Source organism: Coregonus lavaretus (genome assembly GCF_964263955.1).
Source record: "Coregonus lavaretus genome assembly, chromosome: 25".
NCBI lineage: Eukaryota > Metazoa > Chordata > Actinopteri > Salmoniformes > Salmonidae > Coregonus > Coregonus lavaretus.
The window spans coordinates 32615321-32636831 of record NC_140012.1 but is presented as its reverse complement, the minus strand read 5'-3'; the positions used below and the strand labels follow the sequence as shown (position 1 = coordinate 32636831).

At 43.5% G+C, this 21511-nt stretch overlaps 1 protein-coding gene across 1 annotated transcript in view; it reads right to left on the bottom strand.

Moving 5' to 3' along the window:
- lhcgr (luteinizing hormone/choriogonadotropin receptor) overlaps positions 1-21511 on the bottom strand; it is a gene marked incomplete at both ends in the record, with an annotated part of 28972 nt that overhangs the window by 6486 nt on the left and 975 nt on the right. Inside the window, 3 exons of the mRNA XM_084141414.1 lie at positions 989-1063; positions 1554-1628; positions 1747-1818. Of these exons, the coding sequence (XP_083997540.1) occupies positions 989-1063; positions 1554-1628; positions 1747-1818 (222 nt within the window). The remainder of the gene's footprint in view (positions 1-988; positions 1064-1553; positions 1629-1746; positions 1819-21511) is intronic.

Below are 21511 nucleotides of genomic sequence, written 5' to 3'. Positions count from 1 at the left end.
AACACAATAATAACCTATTTGCATTACCTTACTGAGGTCTTGCTTATGTATGTTGTATCATATGGTTTCTATGTATTTTATGTACAATATACGCTGAGTGTACAAAACATTAGGAACACCTCCCCCCTTTTTCCCTCAGAACAGCCTCAATTCGTCAGAGCATTGACTACAAGGTGTCAAAAGCGTTCCACAGGGATGCTGGCCCATGTTGACTCCAATGCCTCCCACAGATGTAATTTGGGTGGTGGACCATTCTTGATACACACGGAAAACTGTTGAGCGTGAAAAACCCAGCAGCAGTTCTTGACACACTCAAACCGGTGCGCTTGGCACCTACTACCATACCCAGTTCAAAGGCACTTAAATATTTTGTCTTTCCCAATCACCCTCTGAATGGCACGCATACACAATCCATGTCTCAATTGTCTCAAGGCTTAAACATCCTTCTTTAACCTGTCTCCTCCCCTTCATCTACACTGATTGAAGTAGATTTAACAAGTGACATCAATAAGGGATCATAGCTTCCACCTGGATTCACCTGGTCAGTCTATGTCATGGAAAGAGCAGGTGTTCATAATGTTTTGTACACATAGCATATACACTGGGAACAATAAAGATTTACTGAACTGAAATGAACTATTGTGAAGTCAAAGTGTCAACATGTATGTTGTAGCAGAGTATGAGAAAGTATGTGAATGAATAAACCAGACTAGTAGTATTATCTAGAGAGGAACGAGCCCTCACTATGCAGAGAGAGAGATAGGCTGCGTGCCAAATGGCACCCTATTGCCTTTATAGTGCTCTACTTCTGACCAGAGCCCTATAAGGGAATACAAAGTAGTGGACTATAAAGGGAATACAAAGTAGTGGACTATAAAGGGAATACAAAGTAGTGGACTATAAAGGGAATAGGGTGCCATTTGAGACACAAACATAGTATAGTACGGTATGGTATCTGGTATCTCTTAAAGTTCAGAAGGCCTCTCACAGATAACGCAGCTTAGGAAGGTTGTTGAACGTCCTTCGAGCGATGTGCACCAGGCTCCGTGTGTTCTTAATGAAGCTGCAAAACAAAAATGTATATGACGTCACATACAGCACACATCTGACATACAGGACCCGCCTGATTTCAGCCAGTCCCTTTTATATATTCGGAACATGGGCTCAGTAGAATACGTCACAGTAGTGGTCCCCTGTAGCTCAGTTGGTAGAGCATGGCGCTTGCAACGCCAGGGTTGTGGATTCGTTTCCCACGGGGGGCCAGTATGAAAAATGTATGCACTCACTATCTGTAAGTCGCTCTGGATAAGAGCGTCTGCTGAATGACTAAAATGTAAATGTATAGTGACGTTTAATCATTGTAGTTATACTGTATGTCACCCAAGCTGACATATTAGTTATACGTCACTTGCAATGACATATTACTTAACGTCACAAACATCACCTGCAAATCTAGAACACCGTCTTGAAAAAAAGATCAGCCCATACAAGAAAGCAGACTAAACTCTTTCTATGAGGATCCATTTTCTACCCCTGGGGGGGAGCACACTCACATTTCATTGAGGTCCAGAAGGTTGTTGAATGCAAGGGTCTCTATGGTTTCCAAGGCGACACTTTGACCAATTTCTCTAAAAGACGCACCAAGCAAAAACAGGTTATTTTGAATAATTCGTAATCAAAAGGAGTGTGGTCAAAAAAGCGATTGAATTGATATGGATCAACCCCAGATTGATATTTGATACTCACATATGCTGGACTCTTCTCAGACCGTCAAAGGAGTGGCTGGCTATGGCGTTCATAGAGAGATGGTTCAGGACCCTGGGAAGTATGGGAACAGTCAGAAAGACAATATTATATAAAATTGTACTTTTAAACTATTTGACAGACCATAAAAAAGGAAACAATCTTTAATTCAATACATTAGTATGTGTTTTCTTTTAGTGAGTTAAATAAGACATTTTGTAAACAGTCAAGGAAGTGTGTGTTCCTGAAAGAATTCCCTGTGTGAAGTTGTCCTGGTAATAACTCATTGTTCAAGGTCTTCCACTCAGCCACACACATATCTGTTGTCCTCTTCAGTAAACACACACACACTCACTCACACACACTCACACACACACACACACACACACTCACACACACACACACACACACACACACACACACACACACACACACACACACACACACACACACACACACACACACACACACACACACACACACACACACACACACACACACACACACACACACACACACACACACACACACACACAAACACACCAACACACACACACAACCGAAACAAGGCCTAAATATATGGAAATGAAACCTGCAATATACAGACAAATGATTATAGCATGATGCTCTTTTCATAACTGATTCTTGATTTTATTTAATCTAAAAATACAGTATTTACTGCATTATGCACCAAACATTAGCTAATTTCACATGACTTTTCCGAGAAGAAAATAGTTCATAAATGTTTCACAACAATTACTATTGTCACGCCCTGGCTCTGGGACTCTGTTATGTTGAGCCAGGGTGTGTCGTTTCTATGTGTTTTGTGTTCTAGGTTGATTATCTAGCTCATGTGTTTCTGGGTTGGCCGGGGTGGTTCTCAATCAGAGGCAACGAGTATCAGCTGTTGCTTGTTGTCTCTGATTGGGAACCATACTTAGGCAGCCTGTTTTCCACAGTGTTTTGTGGGATCTTGTTCCGTGTTGGTTTTGTATTGTAACCAAGGACTTCACGTTATCGTTTTGTTTCGTGTGGAATAAAATAAGTATGTTCGCAAATCACGCTGCGCATTGGTCCATTTCCTCCAACGATCGTGACAACTATATTATATTTTCCACTCTGTTATATTTTTCTCCAATGACAACCAATTCAAAAAGCTAAAACCAAGTTGAACCTGCAGGAGGCAAACTTTTTCCTCTATGTAGGAAGATAAGATGGCCTGGCCTGTGTTTGTGTGTGACTATGTCCTGCTGGCCACAGAGTGACAGGGATGTTTTAAGGGACATGCAGAGTTACAGTGTCCAAAAAAGGTCACCAGTTGCTTCAGTTTCCAATTATAGAATAAATAATATATTTGTAAGGAGGATAAAAGTAACATAATTATTTCATTTCAATTGTACTGTTCTCAATTCTTAAAGCAGCAATCTGCAGTTGCTCCATCCATTTTTGGACTCATACCCTATAAGACCCCGAAATATAAGCTTGTTTTACTCTGTTTGTTAACATTGTAATTGTAAACAAACACTGTATAGCCTCTCAAAACATGGGTAAAACTGTTATGTTTATATCACGGAGGGTCAGTCCTGGCATCCATAGCTCTGTATCACGGAGGGTCAGTCCTGGCATCCATAGCTCTGTATCACGGAGGGTCAGTCCTGGCATCCATAGCTCTGTCTGAGAGTGGTTACATTTCTCCCGTCCCTCCGTTTTTTACCAAAACAGAGGCGGGTGACGGCTTTGTTATTGTTTCAACTGCAGATTGGCCCTTTAAACAATACTAGTATTATATACATTATTCTAACTATATTTACTGTATATCTAATGAACATTATGGTAACTATTGCAACAAAGAAACAAGCTTAAGGAAGGTTTTCACTCTCATACAAACTGCACATGCAATAACCTGTTTGTGATGCGTGCAGGACAGTAGAAATGTGATCTGGAGGTAAAGGTCATGGGTTAGACAGCAGAGCTATAGCACACATGACTATACTAGACACCAAAATAAATAGTATATTATTTCCTGGGTTTTGTTCTCCAATAGTCCCGTCATCACAGCGTATATTGAGAAATGAGTTACATGACAGAAAAATGTTTTACCATTACTGTTACAGTAATGGTAAAGGAAAAAATGCAAAAAATGCAGGAAAAAATGCAGCCAACGGAATTTCGCATTACATCCTGTTTGTGTGCGGGGTCGGTTATTCTCTGATACACTCTGACAGTCTACGCCAGTGCTGGGTAACTGCCGGCCCGCGGGCTGCATTGTCCCACTTTTGTAGGCCCGTGGAATAATTTCCCAAAATGTATTTATTTATTTGGAAGTATCAGTCGGGGTCTCAACAGTTGGTTAGAATTTGAGCAAGTGATGTCAGGGACATGAAACCAAATGAATTTCACATGTGATCACAACTGTTTCACATGTGATTTTATGTGAAGTTAATGTGATAACATGTGACAACATGTAAAAGCAACATGTGATAAGATGAAACTACACATGAAAACATTTGATATCATGTGAAATAAATGTGACAACATGGGGATGCAACATTTCAACATGTGATACAATGAAACTACACATATGACAACATTTGAATGTTTCTCACATGTAAAACTGCTAAATCGATTTTCACATTTGAATGTTTATCACATGTAAAAATGCAATTCTACATGTGAGAGTTGTATTTTCACATTTGAATGTTTCTTACATGTGGAACTGCAAATGTGATTTTCACGTGTTTGTTTTTCACATTTGAACTTGCAATTCCACATGTGAAGCTGCAATTCACATGTGAAGTGAAACCATGTTACTATTTTGACATGTGAAAAGGTGGTGTTAACATGTGAACATCTGACCTCACGTGTCTCTTTTTTTTCACACAATTTCACATTGTGCAATTGCAAATTTCACAGGAAATAATGAAATGGTATGTATTTTTTTAGGTAAATGGTAAATGGTATGGCAGTTTTGAACTGTTCAGCTAAAATAGTGTAAAAAGCTTTAATCAATGATGACTTAGTACTGACTTTTCAGTATGAGCCCACGTGGGATTTGAACTCACAACCTCTGGATTTAGGGTACATTTACCTTTCTGCTGCTCCACAATATCTGTAGCATTCTCAGAATTCCACTACACATTCATTACCTATAATACATCTATGCACTTAGCGAAAGAGTGCCATCTGCACTGCTAGTTTAGTTATCAGTTAAAGAGATGCTCCAGTACTTTTGTGTACGTTTTGGCCAGTAGTTCTGAAAGCAGCACTCAAGAGCCAAAATTGGTCCCCGAAAATTCACATATGTGCAGATATGTGCACCACGTCATTGCTCTCTCTCTCTTGCTCTGATGTGTGTATATCTTGGTAGCTGTCACTCAAATGGCGAGGGGCTGAAGCTCATTGGTTGAACTCGAATTGCTAGGAGGCTGGCCCATGTGGGGGAAAATGTAGGGAAAATGGCGCATCACAACTTCTAGAAAAACAGTCACTTTCAAACTAGGGATTTCGTGGCTAATTGAGGTAACACGGTAATTCTGCTCATAGATTATGCATGTATGAACTACACATTGACAAATCCAGCCCAAAGCGGGAGGTTTAAAAAATACTTAGTAGTCACCACAGTTCAAGAGCATGCCTTTTTTCTGGCTATTCTCGCATCATTGATTTCATTGACTTATTTCAGCAATTCGAGGGTTTTCTGTATAGTTGTCTAATGTTGGTGGGGCATATTATTCTGTTTTAATGTTACTCCTGAATCACTATGATAAATATTATAGATTTTGTAGCGTATTATACAAAGCTGAGATTTACTTTGATGTCCAAAGTGTAGGAATACAGGTGAAATCAGTCATTGACTAAATCAGCTCATCACTAAGCTAAGGAACCTGGAACTAAACACCTCCCTCTACAACTGGATCCTGGACTTCCTGACGGGCCGCCCCCAGGTGTTAAGGGTAGGTAACAACACATCCGCCACGCTGATCCTCAACACAGGGGCCCCTCAGGGGTGCGTGCTCAACCCCTCCAGTACTCCCTGTTCACTCATGACTGCATGGCCAGGCATGACTCCAACACCATCATTAAGTTTGCAGATGACACAACAGTGGTAGGCCTGATCACAGACAACGACGAGACAGCCTATAGGGAGGAGGTCAGAGACCTGGCCGTGTGGTGCCAGGACAAAAACCTCTCAACAACACCACATCACCAACATGGTCCAAGCGCACCAAGACAGTCGTGAAGAGGGCACGACAAAACCTATTCCCCCTAAGGAGACTGAAAAGATTTAGCATGGGTCCTCAGATCCTCAAAAGGTTCTACAGCTGCACCATCGAGAGCATCCTGACTGGTTGCATCACTGCCTGGTATGGCAACTGCTCGGCCTCCGACCGCAAGGCACTACAGAGGTTAGTGTGTACGGCCCAGTACATCACTGGGGCCAAGCTTCCTGCCATCCAGGACCTCTATACCAGGCAGTGTCAGAGGAAGGTCCTAAGAATTGTCAAAGACTCCAGCCACCCTAGACATAGACTGTTCTCTCTGCTACCGCACGGCAAGCGTTATCGGAACGCCAAGTCTAGGTCCAAGAGGCTTCTAAACAGCTTCTACCCCCAAGCCGTAAGACTCCTGAACATCTACAGTGGGGAGAACAAGTATTTGATACACTGCCTATTTTGCAGGTTTTCCTACTTACAAAGCATGTAGAGGTCTGTAATTGACCCAGCCACGATCCATCTTCAATGCTCTTACTGAGGGAAGGAGGTTGTTGGCCAAGATCTCGCGATACATGGCCCCATCCATCCTCCCCTCAATACGGTGCAGTCGTCCTGCCCCCTTTGCAGAAAAGCATCCCCAAATGATGTTTCCACCTCCATGCTTCACGGTTGGGATGGTGTTCTTGGGGTTGTACTCATTCTTCTTCTTCCTCCAAACACGGCGAGTGGAGTTTAGACCAAAAAGCTCTATTTTTGTCTCATCAGACCACATGACCTTCTCCCATTCCTCCTCTGGATCATCCATATGGTCATTGGCAAACTTCAGATGGGCCTGGACATGCGCTGGCTTGAGCAGGGGGACCTTGCGTGCGCTGCAGGATTTTAATCCATGACGGCGTAGTGTGTTACTAATGGTTTTCTTTGAGACTGTGGTCCCAGCTCTCTTCAGGTCATTGACCAGGTCCTGCCGTGTAGTTCTGGGCTGATCCCTCACATTCCTCATGATCATTGATGCCCCACGAGGTGAGATCTTGCATGGACCCCCAGACCGAGGGTGATTGACCGTCATCTTGAACTTCTTCCATTTTCTAATAATTGCGCCAACAGTTGTTGCCTTCTCACCAAGCTGCTTGCCTATTGTCCTGTAGCCCATCCCAGCCTTGTGCAGGTCTACAATGTTATCCTTGATGTCCTTACACAGCTCTCTGTTCTTGGCCATTGTGGAGAGGTTGGAGTCTGTTTGATTGAGTGTGTGGACAGGTGTCTTTTATACAGGTAACAAGTTAAAACAGGTGCAGTTAATACAGGTAATGAGTGGAGAACAGGAGGGCTTCTTAAAGAAAAACTAACAGATCTGTGAGAGCCGGAATTCTTAATGGTTGGTAGGTGATCAAATACTTATGTCATGCAATAAAATGCAAATTAATTACTTAAAAATCATACAATGTGATTTTCTGGATTTTTGTTTTAGATTCCGTCTCTCACAGTTGAAGTGCACCTATGATAAAAATTACAGACCTCTGCATGCTTTGTAAGTAGGAAAACCTGCAAAATCGGCAGTGTATCAAATACTTGTTCTCCCCACTGTAATCAAATGGCTACCTAGACTATTTGCATTGCCCCCCCACCCCTATTTTACACTGCTTCTACTCTCTGTTTATTATCTATGCATAGTCACTTTAATAACTCTACCTACATGTACATATTACCACAATTACCTCGACTAACTGGTGCCCCCACACATTGACTCAGTACCGGTATCCCCCTGTATATAGCCTCGCTATTATTCTTTTTACTGCTGCTCTTTAATTATTTGTTACTTTTATTTCATATTATTTTGGTTTGTATTTTTTTGTGATTTTTTTGTTGTATTCTTTCTTAAAACTGTATTTTTGGTTAAGGGCTTGTAAGTAAGCATTTCACTGTAAGGTCTACACCTGTTGTATTCGGCACATTAGACAAATACAATTTGACTTGATTTGATTGACACAGACATGGTGGCGTAGCAGGAAAATTGGAATGCCGTGACCCGAAAGGTTGTGAGTTCAAATCCCAGGTGAGGATGTTTTGAGTAATAATGACTATATACAATTGGAGTTGGAGGTTTACATACACTTAGGTTGGAGTCATTAAAACTTGTTTTTCAACCACTACACACATTTCTTGTTAACAAACTATAGTTTTGGCAAGTCGGTTAGGACATATACTTTGTGCATGACACAAATACTTTTTCCAACAATTGTTTACAGACAGATTATTTCGCTTATAATTCACTGTATCACAATTCCGGTGGGTCAGAAGTTTACATACACTAAGTTAACGGTGAATTAAACAGCTTGGAAAATTCCAGAGAATGATGTCATGGCTTTAGAAGCTTCTGATAGGCTAACTGACATCATTTGAGTCAATTGGAGGTGTACCTGTGGATGTATTTCAAGGCCTACCTTCAAACTCAGTGCCCCTTTGCTTGACATCATGGAAAAATCAAAAGAAATCAGCCAAGACCTCAGAAAGAAAATTATAGACCTCCACAAGTCTGGTTCATCCTTGGGAGCAATTTCCAAACGCCTGAAGGTACCACATTGATCTGTACAAACAATAGTACACAAGTATAAACACCATGGGACCACGCAGCCGTCATACCGCTCAGGAAGGAGACGCTTTCTGTCTCCTAGAGATGAACGTACTTTGGTGCGAAAAGTGCAACTCAATCCCAGAACAACAGCAAAGGACCTTGTGAAGATGCTGGAGGAAACAGGTACAAAAGTATCTATATCCACAGTAAAACCAGTCCTATATCAACATAACCTGAAAGGCCGCTCAGCAAGGAAGAAGCCACTGCTCCAAAACCGCCATAGAAAAGCCAGACTACGGTTTGCAACTGCACATGGGGACAAAGATCGTACTTTTTGGAGAAATGTCCTCTGGTCTGATGAAACAAAAATAGAACTGTTTGGCCATAATGACCATCGTTATGTTTGGAGGAAAAAGGGGGTTGCTTGCAATCCGAAGAACACCATCCCAACCGTGAAGCACGGGGGTGGCAGCATCATGCTGTGGGGGTGCTTTGCTGCAGGAGGGACTGGTGGATTTCAGAAAATAGATGGCATCATGAGGAAGGAAGATCATGTGGATATATTGAAGCAACATCTTAAGAAATTAGTCAGGAAGTTAAAGCTTGGTCGCAAATTGGTCTTCCAAATGGACAATGACCCCAAGCATACTTCCAAAGTTGTGGCAAAATGTCTTAAGGACAACAAAGTCAAGGTATTGAAGTGGCCATCACAAAGCCCTGACATCAATCCTTTAGAAAATGTGTGGGCAGAACTGAAAAAGTGTTTGCAAGCAAGGAGGCCTACAAACCTGACTCAGTTACACGAGCTCTGTCAGGAGGAATGGGCCAAAATTCACCCAACTTATTGTGGGAAGCTTGTGGAAGGCTACCCAAAACGTTTGACCCCAGTTAAACAATTTAAAGGCAATGCTACCAAATACTAATTGAGTGTATGTAAACTTCTGACCCACTGGGAATGTGATGAAAGAAATAAAAGCTGAAATAAATCATTCTCTCTACTATTATTCTGACATATCACATTCTTAAAATAAAGTGGTGATCCTAACTGACCTAAGACAGGGAATTCTTACTAGTATTAAATGTCAGGAATTGTGAAAAACTGAGCTTAAATGTATTTGGCTAAGGTGTTGTCAGGTTTTGGCCATGACTGTTCGGGTTTTGGTCACTAGATGTCCCCATTGCACCTTTTTTGTACCTTTTGTTTTTTCTTGATCTAATTATTGTTTGCACCTGTAGGTCATTCCCTTGTTAGTATTTAAACCCTGTGTGTTCCTCAGTTCCTTGCTCAGTGTTTGTAAGTTAGCACCCAGCCCCAGCCCAAGCCTTGTGTTATATGGATATTTCTCTGGTGGGATTTTTACCACTTTGTGGAGTTTCTTTGTTTTTTTGGAGGTTTTCCTCTTTGTGCCTCTTGGCTTTATTTTTGGACATTGTGGATTTAGTTTCTTTGCCTGAGGATTTTGTTCTTTATTAAACCACCATCTCTAGTACTGCTGTGTCTGCCTCATCTTCTGGGTTCTGACAATTATTAGTGACTGTTTCTCGCACCGGGTCGTGACAGAAACACTGAGCCATTATTATGAACCCAGAGGCAGCCAGTACCCAGGATTTTTGTTCCATGCTGTCCCACCATGAGGGGACTGTCCAACGCCACGAAGCTGCTCTGGTTCAGCAAGAGGCCTTAATGGCTAGACATTCTCAACTTCTGTCAGAGATGCTGACGTCCATAAAGCAGATTTCGGATCGACTTTCCCCGGCAACCGCTTCTGCTCCAGTTCATCCGATTCAAGGGCCCCTGGCAGTTAATCCCCTGGCGGAACCTCGTCTGCCGCCTCCCCAACGGTTCTCAGGGGATCCAAGTGTTTGTAAGGGGTTTTTCACCCAATGTTCTCTCTCCTTTGAGCTGCAACCATCGTCGTTTCCCACCGACCGGTCCAAGATAGCATATATCATCACCCTGCTGTCGGAAAAGGCTCTAGCCTGGGCTACTGCTGTGTGGGATGCCCAAAGTCCCTGCTGTGCCAGCTACTCTGCCTTTGCTGAAGAATTCAAGCGAGTGTTTCAAGGTCCTACCAACGGCCCTGACTCAGCCAATCAGCTCCTGACTCTCCGCCAAGGTCGGCGCAGCGTGACGGACTATGCCATCCAGTTCCGCACTGTGGCAGCAGCAAGTGGCTGGAACGACGAGGCGCTCACAGTGTGTTTTTTGAAGGGTCTTTCTGACACCATCCAAGATGAACTGGCCACTCGGGAACCACCGGACAACCTCGAGTCCCTTATCAAGTTGGCTTCACGCATAGACCAGCGTCTGAGAGAGAGAGAACAAAACCATAGACCGCTCACCCTAGTTCCTATCGGTTCCAACTCTGAGTCTCCACCTTTATCCTCGCTGGCTCCACCAGAACTCATGCAGGTTGGACGCATCTCCCAGGCTGAGAGAGACCGCCGGATGAGGGAGCGATGCTGTCTATATTGCGGCAAACCGGGCCATTTCCGCTCCACATGTCCCGGGCTCCAGGGAAACGCACTCTCCCGTGCAGGCCTGGGAGGACTGTAACGGGAAACATAACCTCCTCCCATCCATCCAACTCCCGCCTGCTCATTCCTGTTACCCTTTCCTGGGACGACCACGAGGTTTCTCTGCAAGCCTTGGTAGACTCTGGAGCCGCAGGTAACTTCATGGATGGGATCTGGGCGAAGGAGAATGGCGTTCCTTCTGAACCTCTAAGTGACCCCATAAGGGTTACTACGTTGGATAGAAGTCCTTTGGGATCTGGACTTGTCACTCGTGCCACTACCCCCTTACGACTTTCAGTTTCCCAACACAAGGAAGTGATGAACTTTCATCTGATCGCCTGTTCCGAGTTTCCTCTCGTCCTTGGCTATCCCTGGCTTCACAGCCATAACCCTCACATCGACTGGTCTGTGGGCACTATCAAGCAGTGGGGTCCCACGTGCCAAGCCACTTGTATCTTCCCGAGTTCCCAGAGTTCTCCTTCCGAGTCTCTAGAATCCATCGACTTGTCCCGAGTTCCCGAGTGTTACCATGACCTCAAACTGGTATTTAGCAAACAGAGGGCCACCAAACTACCACCCCATAGACCTTACGATTGCACCATCGACCTGTTGCCGGGGACCTGCCCTCCCAGGGGTCGGATCTTTTCCCTTTCTCCACCCGAACGAGCTGCTATGGATACCTACATCAAGGACGCTCTGACAGCAGGCCTCATGCGTCCATCTACCTCGCCGGCGGGAGCAGGGTTTTTCTTTGTGGCCAAGAAAGACGGCGGATTACGACCTTGCATCGACTACCGGGGACTCAATGCCATAACTGTCCGTAACCGCTACCCGCTACCTCTTATGGCCACAGCCTTTGAGCTGCTCCAGGAAGCAGTTGTCTTCACTAAGCTTGACCTTCGGAACGCATACCATCTTGTGCGGATCAAACCCGGGGACGAGTGGAAGACCGCTTTCAACACGCCTACTGGTCACTACGAATACTCGGTGATGCCCTTCGGCCTGACCAACGCTCCGGCTGTGTTCCAAGCGCTCATAAACGATGTGCTTAGGGATATGCTTAACATCTTCGTGTTTGTGTACTTGGATGACATCCTCATCTTTTCGAGCTCCCTTCAAGAACACACTAAGCATGTCAGACAAGTGCTCAAACGCCTCCTAGACAGCCATTTGTACGTTAAGCCGGAGAAGTGTGAATTCCATTCCTCTCGAGTACAATTCCTGGGATTTATTGTGGAACCCGGACGAGTCCAGATGGACCCCAAGAAGGTAGAGGCGGTAGCGGATTGGCCCACCCCCAAGTCCGTTAAGGAAGTTCAACGTTTCCTGGGCTTCACCAACTTTTACCGCAAGTTCATCAAGAACTTCAGCTCGGTGGCAGCCCCTCTCTCGGCGGTAACCAAGGGTGGCAACACAAGGTTTCTGTGGGGGAGAGAAGCTGAGACGGCCTTCCAAGGACTCAAGCAGCGCATCCTCTCTGCTCCCATCCTGACACTACCAACGGCGGAGGAACCTTTTGTGGTGGAGGTAGACGCATCAGAGGTTGGGGTTGGAGCTGTCCTGTCTCAGAGGGGTGAAGACAAGAAGCTTCATCCTTGCGCCTTCTTCTCTCACCGGCTTACCCCGGCCGAGAGGAATTACGATGTGGGGGACCGTGAACTCCTAGCGGTTAAGATGGCATTGAAGGAATGGAGACACTGGCTCGAGGGGGCTTCTCAACCGTTTCAAGTGCTTACGGACCACAAGAATCTGGAGTATATCCAGCAGGCGAAGCGGTTGAACGCCAGACAAGCTCGATGGTCTCTTTTCTTCAGCCGATTTCAGTTTATCCTCACCTATAGACCCGGGTCGAAGAATCTCAAACCGGACGCCTTGTCACGAATCTACTCTCCTGCCATTCGAGAAGATACTGACATGACTGTCCTTCCGGCCGCTAAGATCGTGGCTCCGATCTCGTGGCAAGTGGAGGATACCGTGAAACAAGCTCAAGCCATCGAACCGGGCCCTGGTGGAGGTCCTGCTAATCGGTTGTTTGTTCCCAAGGCAGCAAGGTCCCAAGTCCTTCGGTGGGGGCACTCCTCTCGCCTCACCTGTCACCCGGGCATAGGCCGCACCTTGGAGTTCATCCAGCGTAAGTTCTGGTGGCCCACCATGAAGGAAGACGTTGCCACTTTCATCAAGGCCTGTTCCGTGTGCTGCCAGGGAAAATCTTCTCACCTTCGCCCTCAAGGACTCCTTCACCCTCTATCTATTCCCCACCGACCCTGGTCCCATATCTCATTGGACTTTATTACTGGCCTTCCTCCGTCCCATGGTAATACTACGATCCTAGTCATCATCGACAGGTTTTCTAAGGCGGCCAGGTTTGTTCCTTTGACCAAATTACCTTCTGCCAAGGAAACAGCTGAGTTGGTGATTAACCATGTGTTCCGAGTCTTTGGGATCCCGCAAGATATGGTTTCCGACAGAGGTCCCCAGTTCGCCTCAAGGTTTTGGAAGGCCTTCTGCCAACTCATAGGGGCCACGGCCAGTTTATCTTCCGGGTACCATCCGGAGTCCAATGGCCAAACTGAGAGGATGAATCAGGAGCTGGAAACCACCCTCAGATGCATGGTTTCCAACAACCCGTCCACTTGGTCATCCTTCATTGTTTGGGCCGAGTACGCGCACAACACCTTGTGCTCCTCCTCCACTGGTATGTCCCCGCATGAGTGTCAGTTTGGCTATGCACCTCTATTGTTCCCGGACCAGGAGGCAGAAGTCAGAGTGCCTTCAGCCTCGAGGTTCATCAGACGCTGTCGGCTTACGTGGAAGAAGGCACGTCTTAATCTTCTGCGTTCCTCTCAGCAGTACCAACGACAAGCAAACAGAGGTCGCCGTCCCGGTCCTACCCTGTACCCCGGCCAGAGAGTATGGCTCTCAACTAAGAACCTACCGCTACGGGTGGAGTCTCGCAAGCTGTCCCAGAGGTTCATCGGTCCCTTTAAGATTGCCAGGAGAGTCAATCCCGTTACTTTTCGCCTGCACTTACCCAGATCCCTTAAGATCAATCCAACATTTCACATTTCTTTATTAAAACCTGTTGTTTTTTCTCCCCTTATTCCGGCAGGCAGACCTCCCCCTCCGCCCCGTGTCATCGGTGGCCAGTCGGCTTATACCGTCCACCGGATACTGGATTCCCGCCGGGTGCAGCGGTCCTGGCAGTATCTGGTGGACTGGGAAGGCTACGGTCCCGAGGAGCGCTCCTGGGTTCCTGCCAAGGACATACTGGACCCTGACCTCATTCGTCAGTTCAGGGCCCTCCACCCTGAGAAGGCTGGTAGGAACGTCAGGAGCCGTTCCTAGGAGGGGGATTCTGTCAGGTTTTGGCCATGACTGTTCGGGTTTTGGTCACTAGATGTCCCCATTGCACCTTTTTTGTACCTTTTGTTTTTTCTTGATCTAATTATTGTTTGCACCTGTAGGTCATTCCCTTGTTAGTATTTAAACCCTGTGTGTTCCTCAGTTCCTTGCTCAGTGTTTGTAAGTTAGCACCCAGCCCCAGCCCAAGCCTTGTGTTATATGGATATTTCTCTGGTGGGATTTTTACCACTTTGTGGAGTTTCTTTGTTTTTTTGGAGGTTTTCCTCTTTGTGCCTCTTGGCTTTATTTTTGGACATTGTGGATTTAGTTTCTTTGCCTGAGGATTTTGTTCTTTATTAAACCACCATCTCTAGTACTGCTGTGTCTGCCTCATCTTCTGGGTTCTGACAATTATTAGTGACTGTTTCTCGCACCGGGTCGTGACAGGTGTATGTAAACTTCCGACTTCAACTGTAAGTAAACATACACAACATAGTCAAATATGTAAGTTGAAAAAACTGTGACTATTTTGTGAAGTTCCTTTGACATCTTAACAAGTAATTACTGTTTGCAGGGTGTCATCTTGTGAAATCCTCATGTGAAATATAATCAGTGTCCCAAAATCACATGGCTTCATATGTGAAATAAAATATTACATGTGGAAATTTCACAAGTGAAATCATGTGGTTTTTCTGTAAGGGAACTCAAAGTGACTATATTAGATTAACAGTGAGGGAAAAAAGTATTTGGTCCCCTGCTGATTTTGTACGTTTGCCCACTTACAAAGAAATGATCAGTCTATAATTTTAATGGTAGGTTTATTTGAACAGTGAGAGACAGAATAACAACAAAATAATCCAGAAAAATGCATGTCAAAAATGTTATAAATTGATTTGCATTTTAATGAGGGAAATAAGTATTTGACCCCCTCTCAATCAGAACGATTTCTGGCTCCCAGGTGTCTTTTATACAGGTAACGAGCTGAGATTAGGAGCACACTCTTAAAGGGACACCTGTCCACAGAAGCAATCAATCAATCAGATTCCAAACTCTCCTCCATAGCCAAGACCAAAGAGCTCTCCAAGGATGTCAGGGACAAGATTGTAGACCTACACAAGGCTGGAATGGGCTACAAGACCATCGCCAAGCAGCTTGTTGAGAAGGTGACAACAGTTGGTGGGATTATTCGCAAATGGAAGAAACACAAAAGAACTGTCAATCTCCCTCGGCCTGGGGCTCCATGCAAGATCTCACCTTGTGGAGTTGCAATGATCTTGAGAACGGTGAGGAATCAGCCCAGAACTACACGGGAGGATCTTGTCAATGATCTCAAGGCAGCTGGGACCAAAGTCACCAAGAAAACAATTGGTAACACACTACGCCATGAAGGACTGAAATCCTGCAGCACCCGCATTGTCCCCCTGCTCAAGAAAGCACATATACAGGGCCGTCTGAAGTTTGCCAATGAACATCTGAATGATTCAGAGGAGAACTGGGTGAAAGTGTTGTGGTCAGATGAGACCTAAATCGAGCTCTTTGGCACCAACTTACCTCGCCGTGTTTGGAGGAGGAGGAATGCTGCCTATGACCCCAAGAACACCATCCCCACCGTCAAACATGGAGGTGGAAACATTATGCTTTGGGGGTGTTTTTCTGCTAAGGGGACAGGACAACTTCACCGCATCAAAGGGACGATGGACGGGGCCATGTACTTTCAAATCTTGGGAGAGAACCTCCTTCCCTCAGCCAGGTCATTGAAAATGGGTTGTGGATGAGTATTCCAGCATGACAATGACCCAAAACACACGGCCAAGGCAACAAAGGAGTCGCTCAAGAAGAAGCACATTAAGGTCCTGGAGTGGCCTAGCCTGTGGAAGGAGCTGAAGGTTTGAGTTGCCAAACGTCAGCCTCGAAACCTTTATGACTTGGAGAAGATCTGCAAAGAGGAGTGGGACAAAATCCCTCCTGAGATGTGTGGAAACCTGGTGGCCAACTACAAGAAACGTCTGACCTCTATGATTGCCAACAAGGGTTTTGCCACCAAGTACTAAGTCATGTTTTGCAGAGGGGTCAAATACTTATTTCCCTCATTAAAATGCAAATCAATTTATAACATTTTTGACATGCGTTTTTCTGGATGTCTTTGTTGTTATTCTGTCTCTCACTGTTCAAATAAACCTACCATTAAAATTATAGACTGACAATTTATTTGTCAGTGGGCAAACGTACAAAATCAGCAGGGGATCAAATACTTTTTTCCCTCACTGTATGCTCCACAAAGGGTTGAAGTACTACTTTGTTGTAGCTTAGTGGTTAAGAGCGTTGTGCCAGTAACCGAAAGGTTGCTGGATCTAATCCCCGAGCCTACTAGGTGAAAAATCTGTCAATGTGTCCTTGAGCAAGGCACTTAACCCTAATTGCTCCTGTAAGTCACTCTGGATAAGAGCGTCTGGTAAATGTAATTAACGTTTTACTGCAGTGGGCTAAACCAGAGTCACACAGACTGTTTCTTGGTAGTCTTAAACAAATCTACTTTGAAACACAATTATACACCTCACACACATGGTTATGGGCTTAAACAAAAGAAGACACCTGTAACATGTCAGATTTAGAGCTGAAATGTTTTTATTTTTGAGTTTGCATCCCAATATTACACTTTATATACATCACAGAAGACTGAAATATAACAAAAACGTTTTAACATAGAAACACTGGATTTCCGGCACGTTTTTAAAAATTATGTTTATTAATTAAGAAATGATGAAAAATATGAATAACATTCCACCCATGAGGCCACTAGGTCATTTGACTGCAGGAAAGGGCTATGTTCTACTTTACTTTGCCTTCTGCTCCTCATAGAATAGCAGTGTCACATCTCACTGAGGAATAATTATTAGAGGGGGCTATGTCATCAGTTCCAGAATGGGGTGAAAATGGCCAACCATTGTGTTTAGGGAGAAATCCAAAACAGTCTAATTGGAATGAATGGCAGTAGAGGAATATACGCATCATGAGGTTGCTACAACTTAGCCTATGAATTAAAGTTTACAAAGTAGGTGCACACAAGTCGAGAGACAAATTTGAGGTGACAGACAGTGACATTCAATACCGTCTTGCACACTCTTATAATAATAATATGCCATTTAGCAGATGCTTTTATCTACAGCGACTTACAGTCATGCGTGCATACATTTTTTGGTATGGGTAGTCCCAGGGATCAAACCCACTACCCTGGCTTTACAAGCACCATGCTCTACCAATTGAGCTACAGAGGACTTGCCTGCAGCTAGCTGATATACGGTATAATCATTAGTCCAACAGTTGCAAAGAAGAGTTTATTTTGGACAAATTCAGGTATGTTTATCCTTGTTTTGTTCCGTTTGCTTCTGTTTATAGCAGACACGTTGTATTCCTTCTCACATCTATGTGCTCTCCTCTCACCTCTTCCCTTTCGCTTGTGGACTTCAATGCACAACACATCAGCTGTATGTGACCAGGTGAAAAAACCTTTCCAAGCCAAACCGCTACACACAGCCTACATTGTTGTCACCATATTAGCTAAAGTAATGTCATAGTCAGCATAGCTAATAGAACTAACGCGTTAGTAAACCCGCTACAATCATGCACTAACGTTACAGTGTACAGTCAGTAAGCAGTTACACCGGCGGGCCCCGGTGGTAATAAATTAGTAAAACCAAAAGCTTACTTTGACTTGGAAGAGTTCCAGTGTTGTGTTGGAAAGTCATAGCCAGCTAGCTAACATAGCATCCCTCTGTTTGAGCAGAGTGTTTCAGTAGGCTAAACTAGCTAGCTGCATTTGCTAGCTAAGTAAGTGAAAGTGAAAGTGAAAAAAATATGACTCTCTATTTCTCTCTTGTTTCTCCTTCATTTCGGAATAAATTAATTTGTTCAAAACTGTTCAACCATTGTCTTTCTCTCTCTGAGTCAACTACTCACCACATTTTATACACTGCAATGCTAGCTAGCTGTAGTTTATGCTTTCAGTACTAGGTTAATTCTCTGATCATTTGATTGGGTGGACAAAATGTCAGTTCATGCTGCAAGAGCTCTGATAGGTTGGAGGACGTCCTCTGGAAGTTGTCATAATTACTGTGTAAGTCTATGGAAGGGGGTGAGAACCACAAGCCTCCAAGGTTTTGTATTGAAGTCAATGTACCCAGAGGAGGATGGAAGCTAGCTGTCCTCCGGCTACAACATGGTGCTACCCTACAGAGTGCTGTTGAGGCTACTGTAGACCTTCCTTGCAAAATAGTGTGTTTTAATCAATTATTTGGTGACGTGATTATATTTAGTATAGTTTTATCTGAAAAGGATAACTTTTTAAAAGTTATACCATTTTTATTTTTATGAAATTCACTGAGGATGGTCCTCCCCTTCCTCCTCTGAGAAGCCTCCACAGTTATAAATATAGTTTATACAGGTTTTATACAAATGTTCTGTATAAATAGCATCTAACATACAGTACACACACAAACACAGTACTACAAATGTAGATTGATAAATGGCGGTCTATGCTAGGCAAACAGGTTCTGTAATGAAACCTGCCAACAAGATTACAGCTAACTGCTGGGCCACATGTGGTCTGATCGGCCTCATGTAGTAAATGGCATGCAAAGTACACACACACACTCACACACACACACTCACACACACACATGTTGGCTTTACTATCCAAGTGGGGACCAAAAAATCATATTTTCCCTCACCCTTAAACCTAACCCTAACCCTTAATCTAACCCTAACCTTAACCTTAACCCTAACCTTAACCTCAAACCCCTAACCCTAAAACTAACCCTAACTCCTAACCCTAATCCTAGCCCCTAAACCCTAACCCCTAACCCTAATTCTAACTCTAACCCTAATTATAACCCTAACCCTAAACCTAACCCCTAAGCCTAAAATAGCATTTTTCCTTTTAGGGACCGGAAAAATGTCCCCACTTGCTTTACTATCCTTGTGAGGACTTTTGGAACCCAAAAGGATTAAAGTTAATTTAACCACACACACGCACACACACACACATACACACACACACACACACACACACACACACACACACACACACACACACACACACACACACACAGCAAACTAAGCAGGAAACATTAAAGACCAGGGAAACAAATGTACTTTTTCCTTTAGTCCAGGGTTCTTCAATTCCAGTCCTGGAGGGCCGAAACACGTCTGTTTTTCATCCTCTCCTTCTAATCAGGGGCTAATTCAGACCTGGGACAGCAGGTGAGTGCAATTAACTACCAGGTAGAAATAAAAAACAGAAGTGTTTCGGCCCTCCAGGACCGGAATTGAAGAACCCTGCTTTAGTCTTTCATAGATTGCTGCTGCTTCTGTGATTATGATGGTGTGATGTTATTGAATGAGTGCACTATTTCCTTTTGCAGAATGTGATTAATTTCAAAATGTACTGAAGGAGGCTGATGGAGGTTGTGTGGGGAGTAGAGGCTGTAAGGTAATTGGAATCCTATTGTTATATTAGGAAAATGTATGCACTCACTAACTGTAAGTCGCTCTGGATAAGAGCGTCTGCTAAATGACTAAAATGTAAATGTAAATGTAAAAAGCAATAATGCACAACAAAATCCCATTGCGTAGGCCTAGTGATTGTCTGATAGCTTGGAGAATGAATGGCAATTAAGCCTTGAATAAATTAACAAGTGCAAGGTAAAAATGCGTGAGGGTGATAAACTATGTTTTTCTTACCCTTCCTCTCAATGTCTTTTTTCATTAAAAGTGTTGAAGTGAATCATACCTTGTTCATTACCAAACACACTGCAGGGGGAGTCTAACAAAAAACATAGTGTTCTCCTGAATCAACCCTAGAAATGTTAAACTGAAAAATCAACACTAGATAACTGATTCCATTAGGTCTTGTTGTGGCTTTATTTTATTATTTTATTTAACCTTTATTTAACTAGGCAAGCTTTAGCCTCTTAAAGGTACAACATGGTCATTTGTGAAGACTGCCTGGACAGGATTCAGTAAACATTTTCATACTGGTGTTAAATGAATTATGTAAGTGTTAAATTAACACTCATTCCTTCAAAAGAACCCCAGTGTTGGTGTTAATAACCAGTTTTAAACCAAACCACGCCCACCATTATCATATTTCCCAGCATGCTCTGTTGCAGGTTGATTTTTAGAATAGTTTGTTTCAATATCTATATTTTTGCATGTATATTGATTGATTAATTAATATTATGCTACTCAAATATAAATAAAATACATTTTTATAAACAAATCCAATCTGTTACTTGGACTTATTGCACCCGTTACTGAAATGGTTGTTCCAGTTTAGATGGCTTAGGTAGTCTCATATCTTAGTTTACCCAATTTGGCAGTCATTCTGAATACAGGCAGTGTTGAATGAAAATGCAAAATGTTGGATACACCCACTCTGGCTGGCTTCCAGTAAGAATTACACAGCACTTTGCAAGCCATCATAATGTGACTTGCAAGGCCTGAAAAACATGAGTTTCAGGCCACTGTATTAGGGTTAAACTAGGCCCTCAAAATAAGGCCTTACTAAATACTTGTTACTGTGGTAAATGATAAAATGTTAATGATAACATATTCACTTAGGATCTCACTTGGTGAAGGCCACAGGACTGAGCATTTATGAACGCAACAACCATGTCACTGTCCCTAACAAATACAGTCATGGGTGCTAAGTCTACAATTCACTCGAAAGGCAAGGCACTCTAGGAAATATGCAAATAAGGCTTTACACTAAGTAGACATTAATTTAACACTAGTTAAACTAAGTGTGGACCCGTCAGTGTTGATTTAACACTGGAGAACTGGCTGTGTAAAAATGACCTCAGCAAATGATCTGGCAGAAGACTTATAGGGGTTTTATAAACAGTCTGTCTGCCAAAATGTGTCTTACAGACAGACAACTTTAAAGGGATAGTTCACTTTTAATGTTCAGCTTATTTTTGACTTCTCTATAGGGTGTTTTTGTGTCCTCTGAAACATTTTGAAATCAATTGGCTGGTTATTTAGCAATTTCAAGAATAATCTGGCTCACAATTTTGCAGAATGTAGCAATGCTAAACTTCAGAAAACTGAACTATCCCTTTAA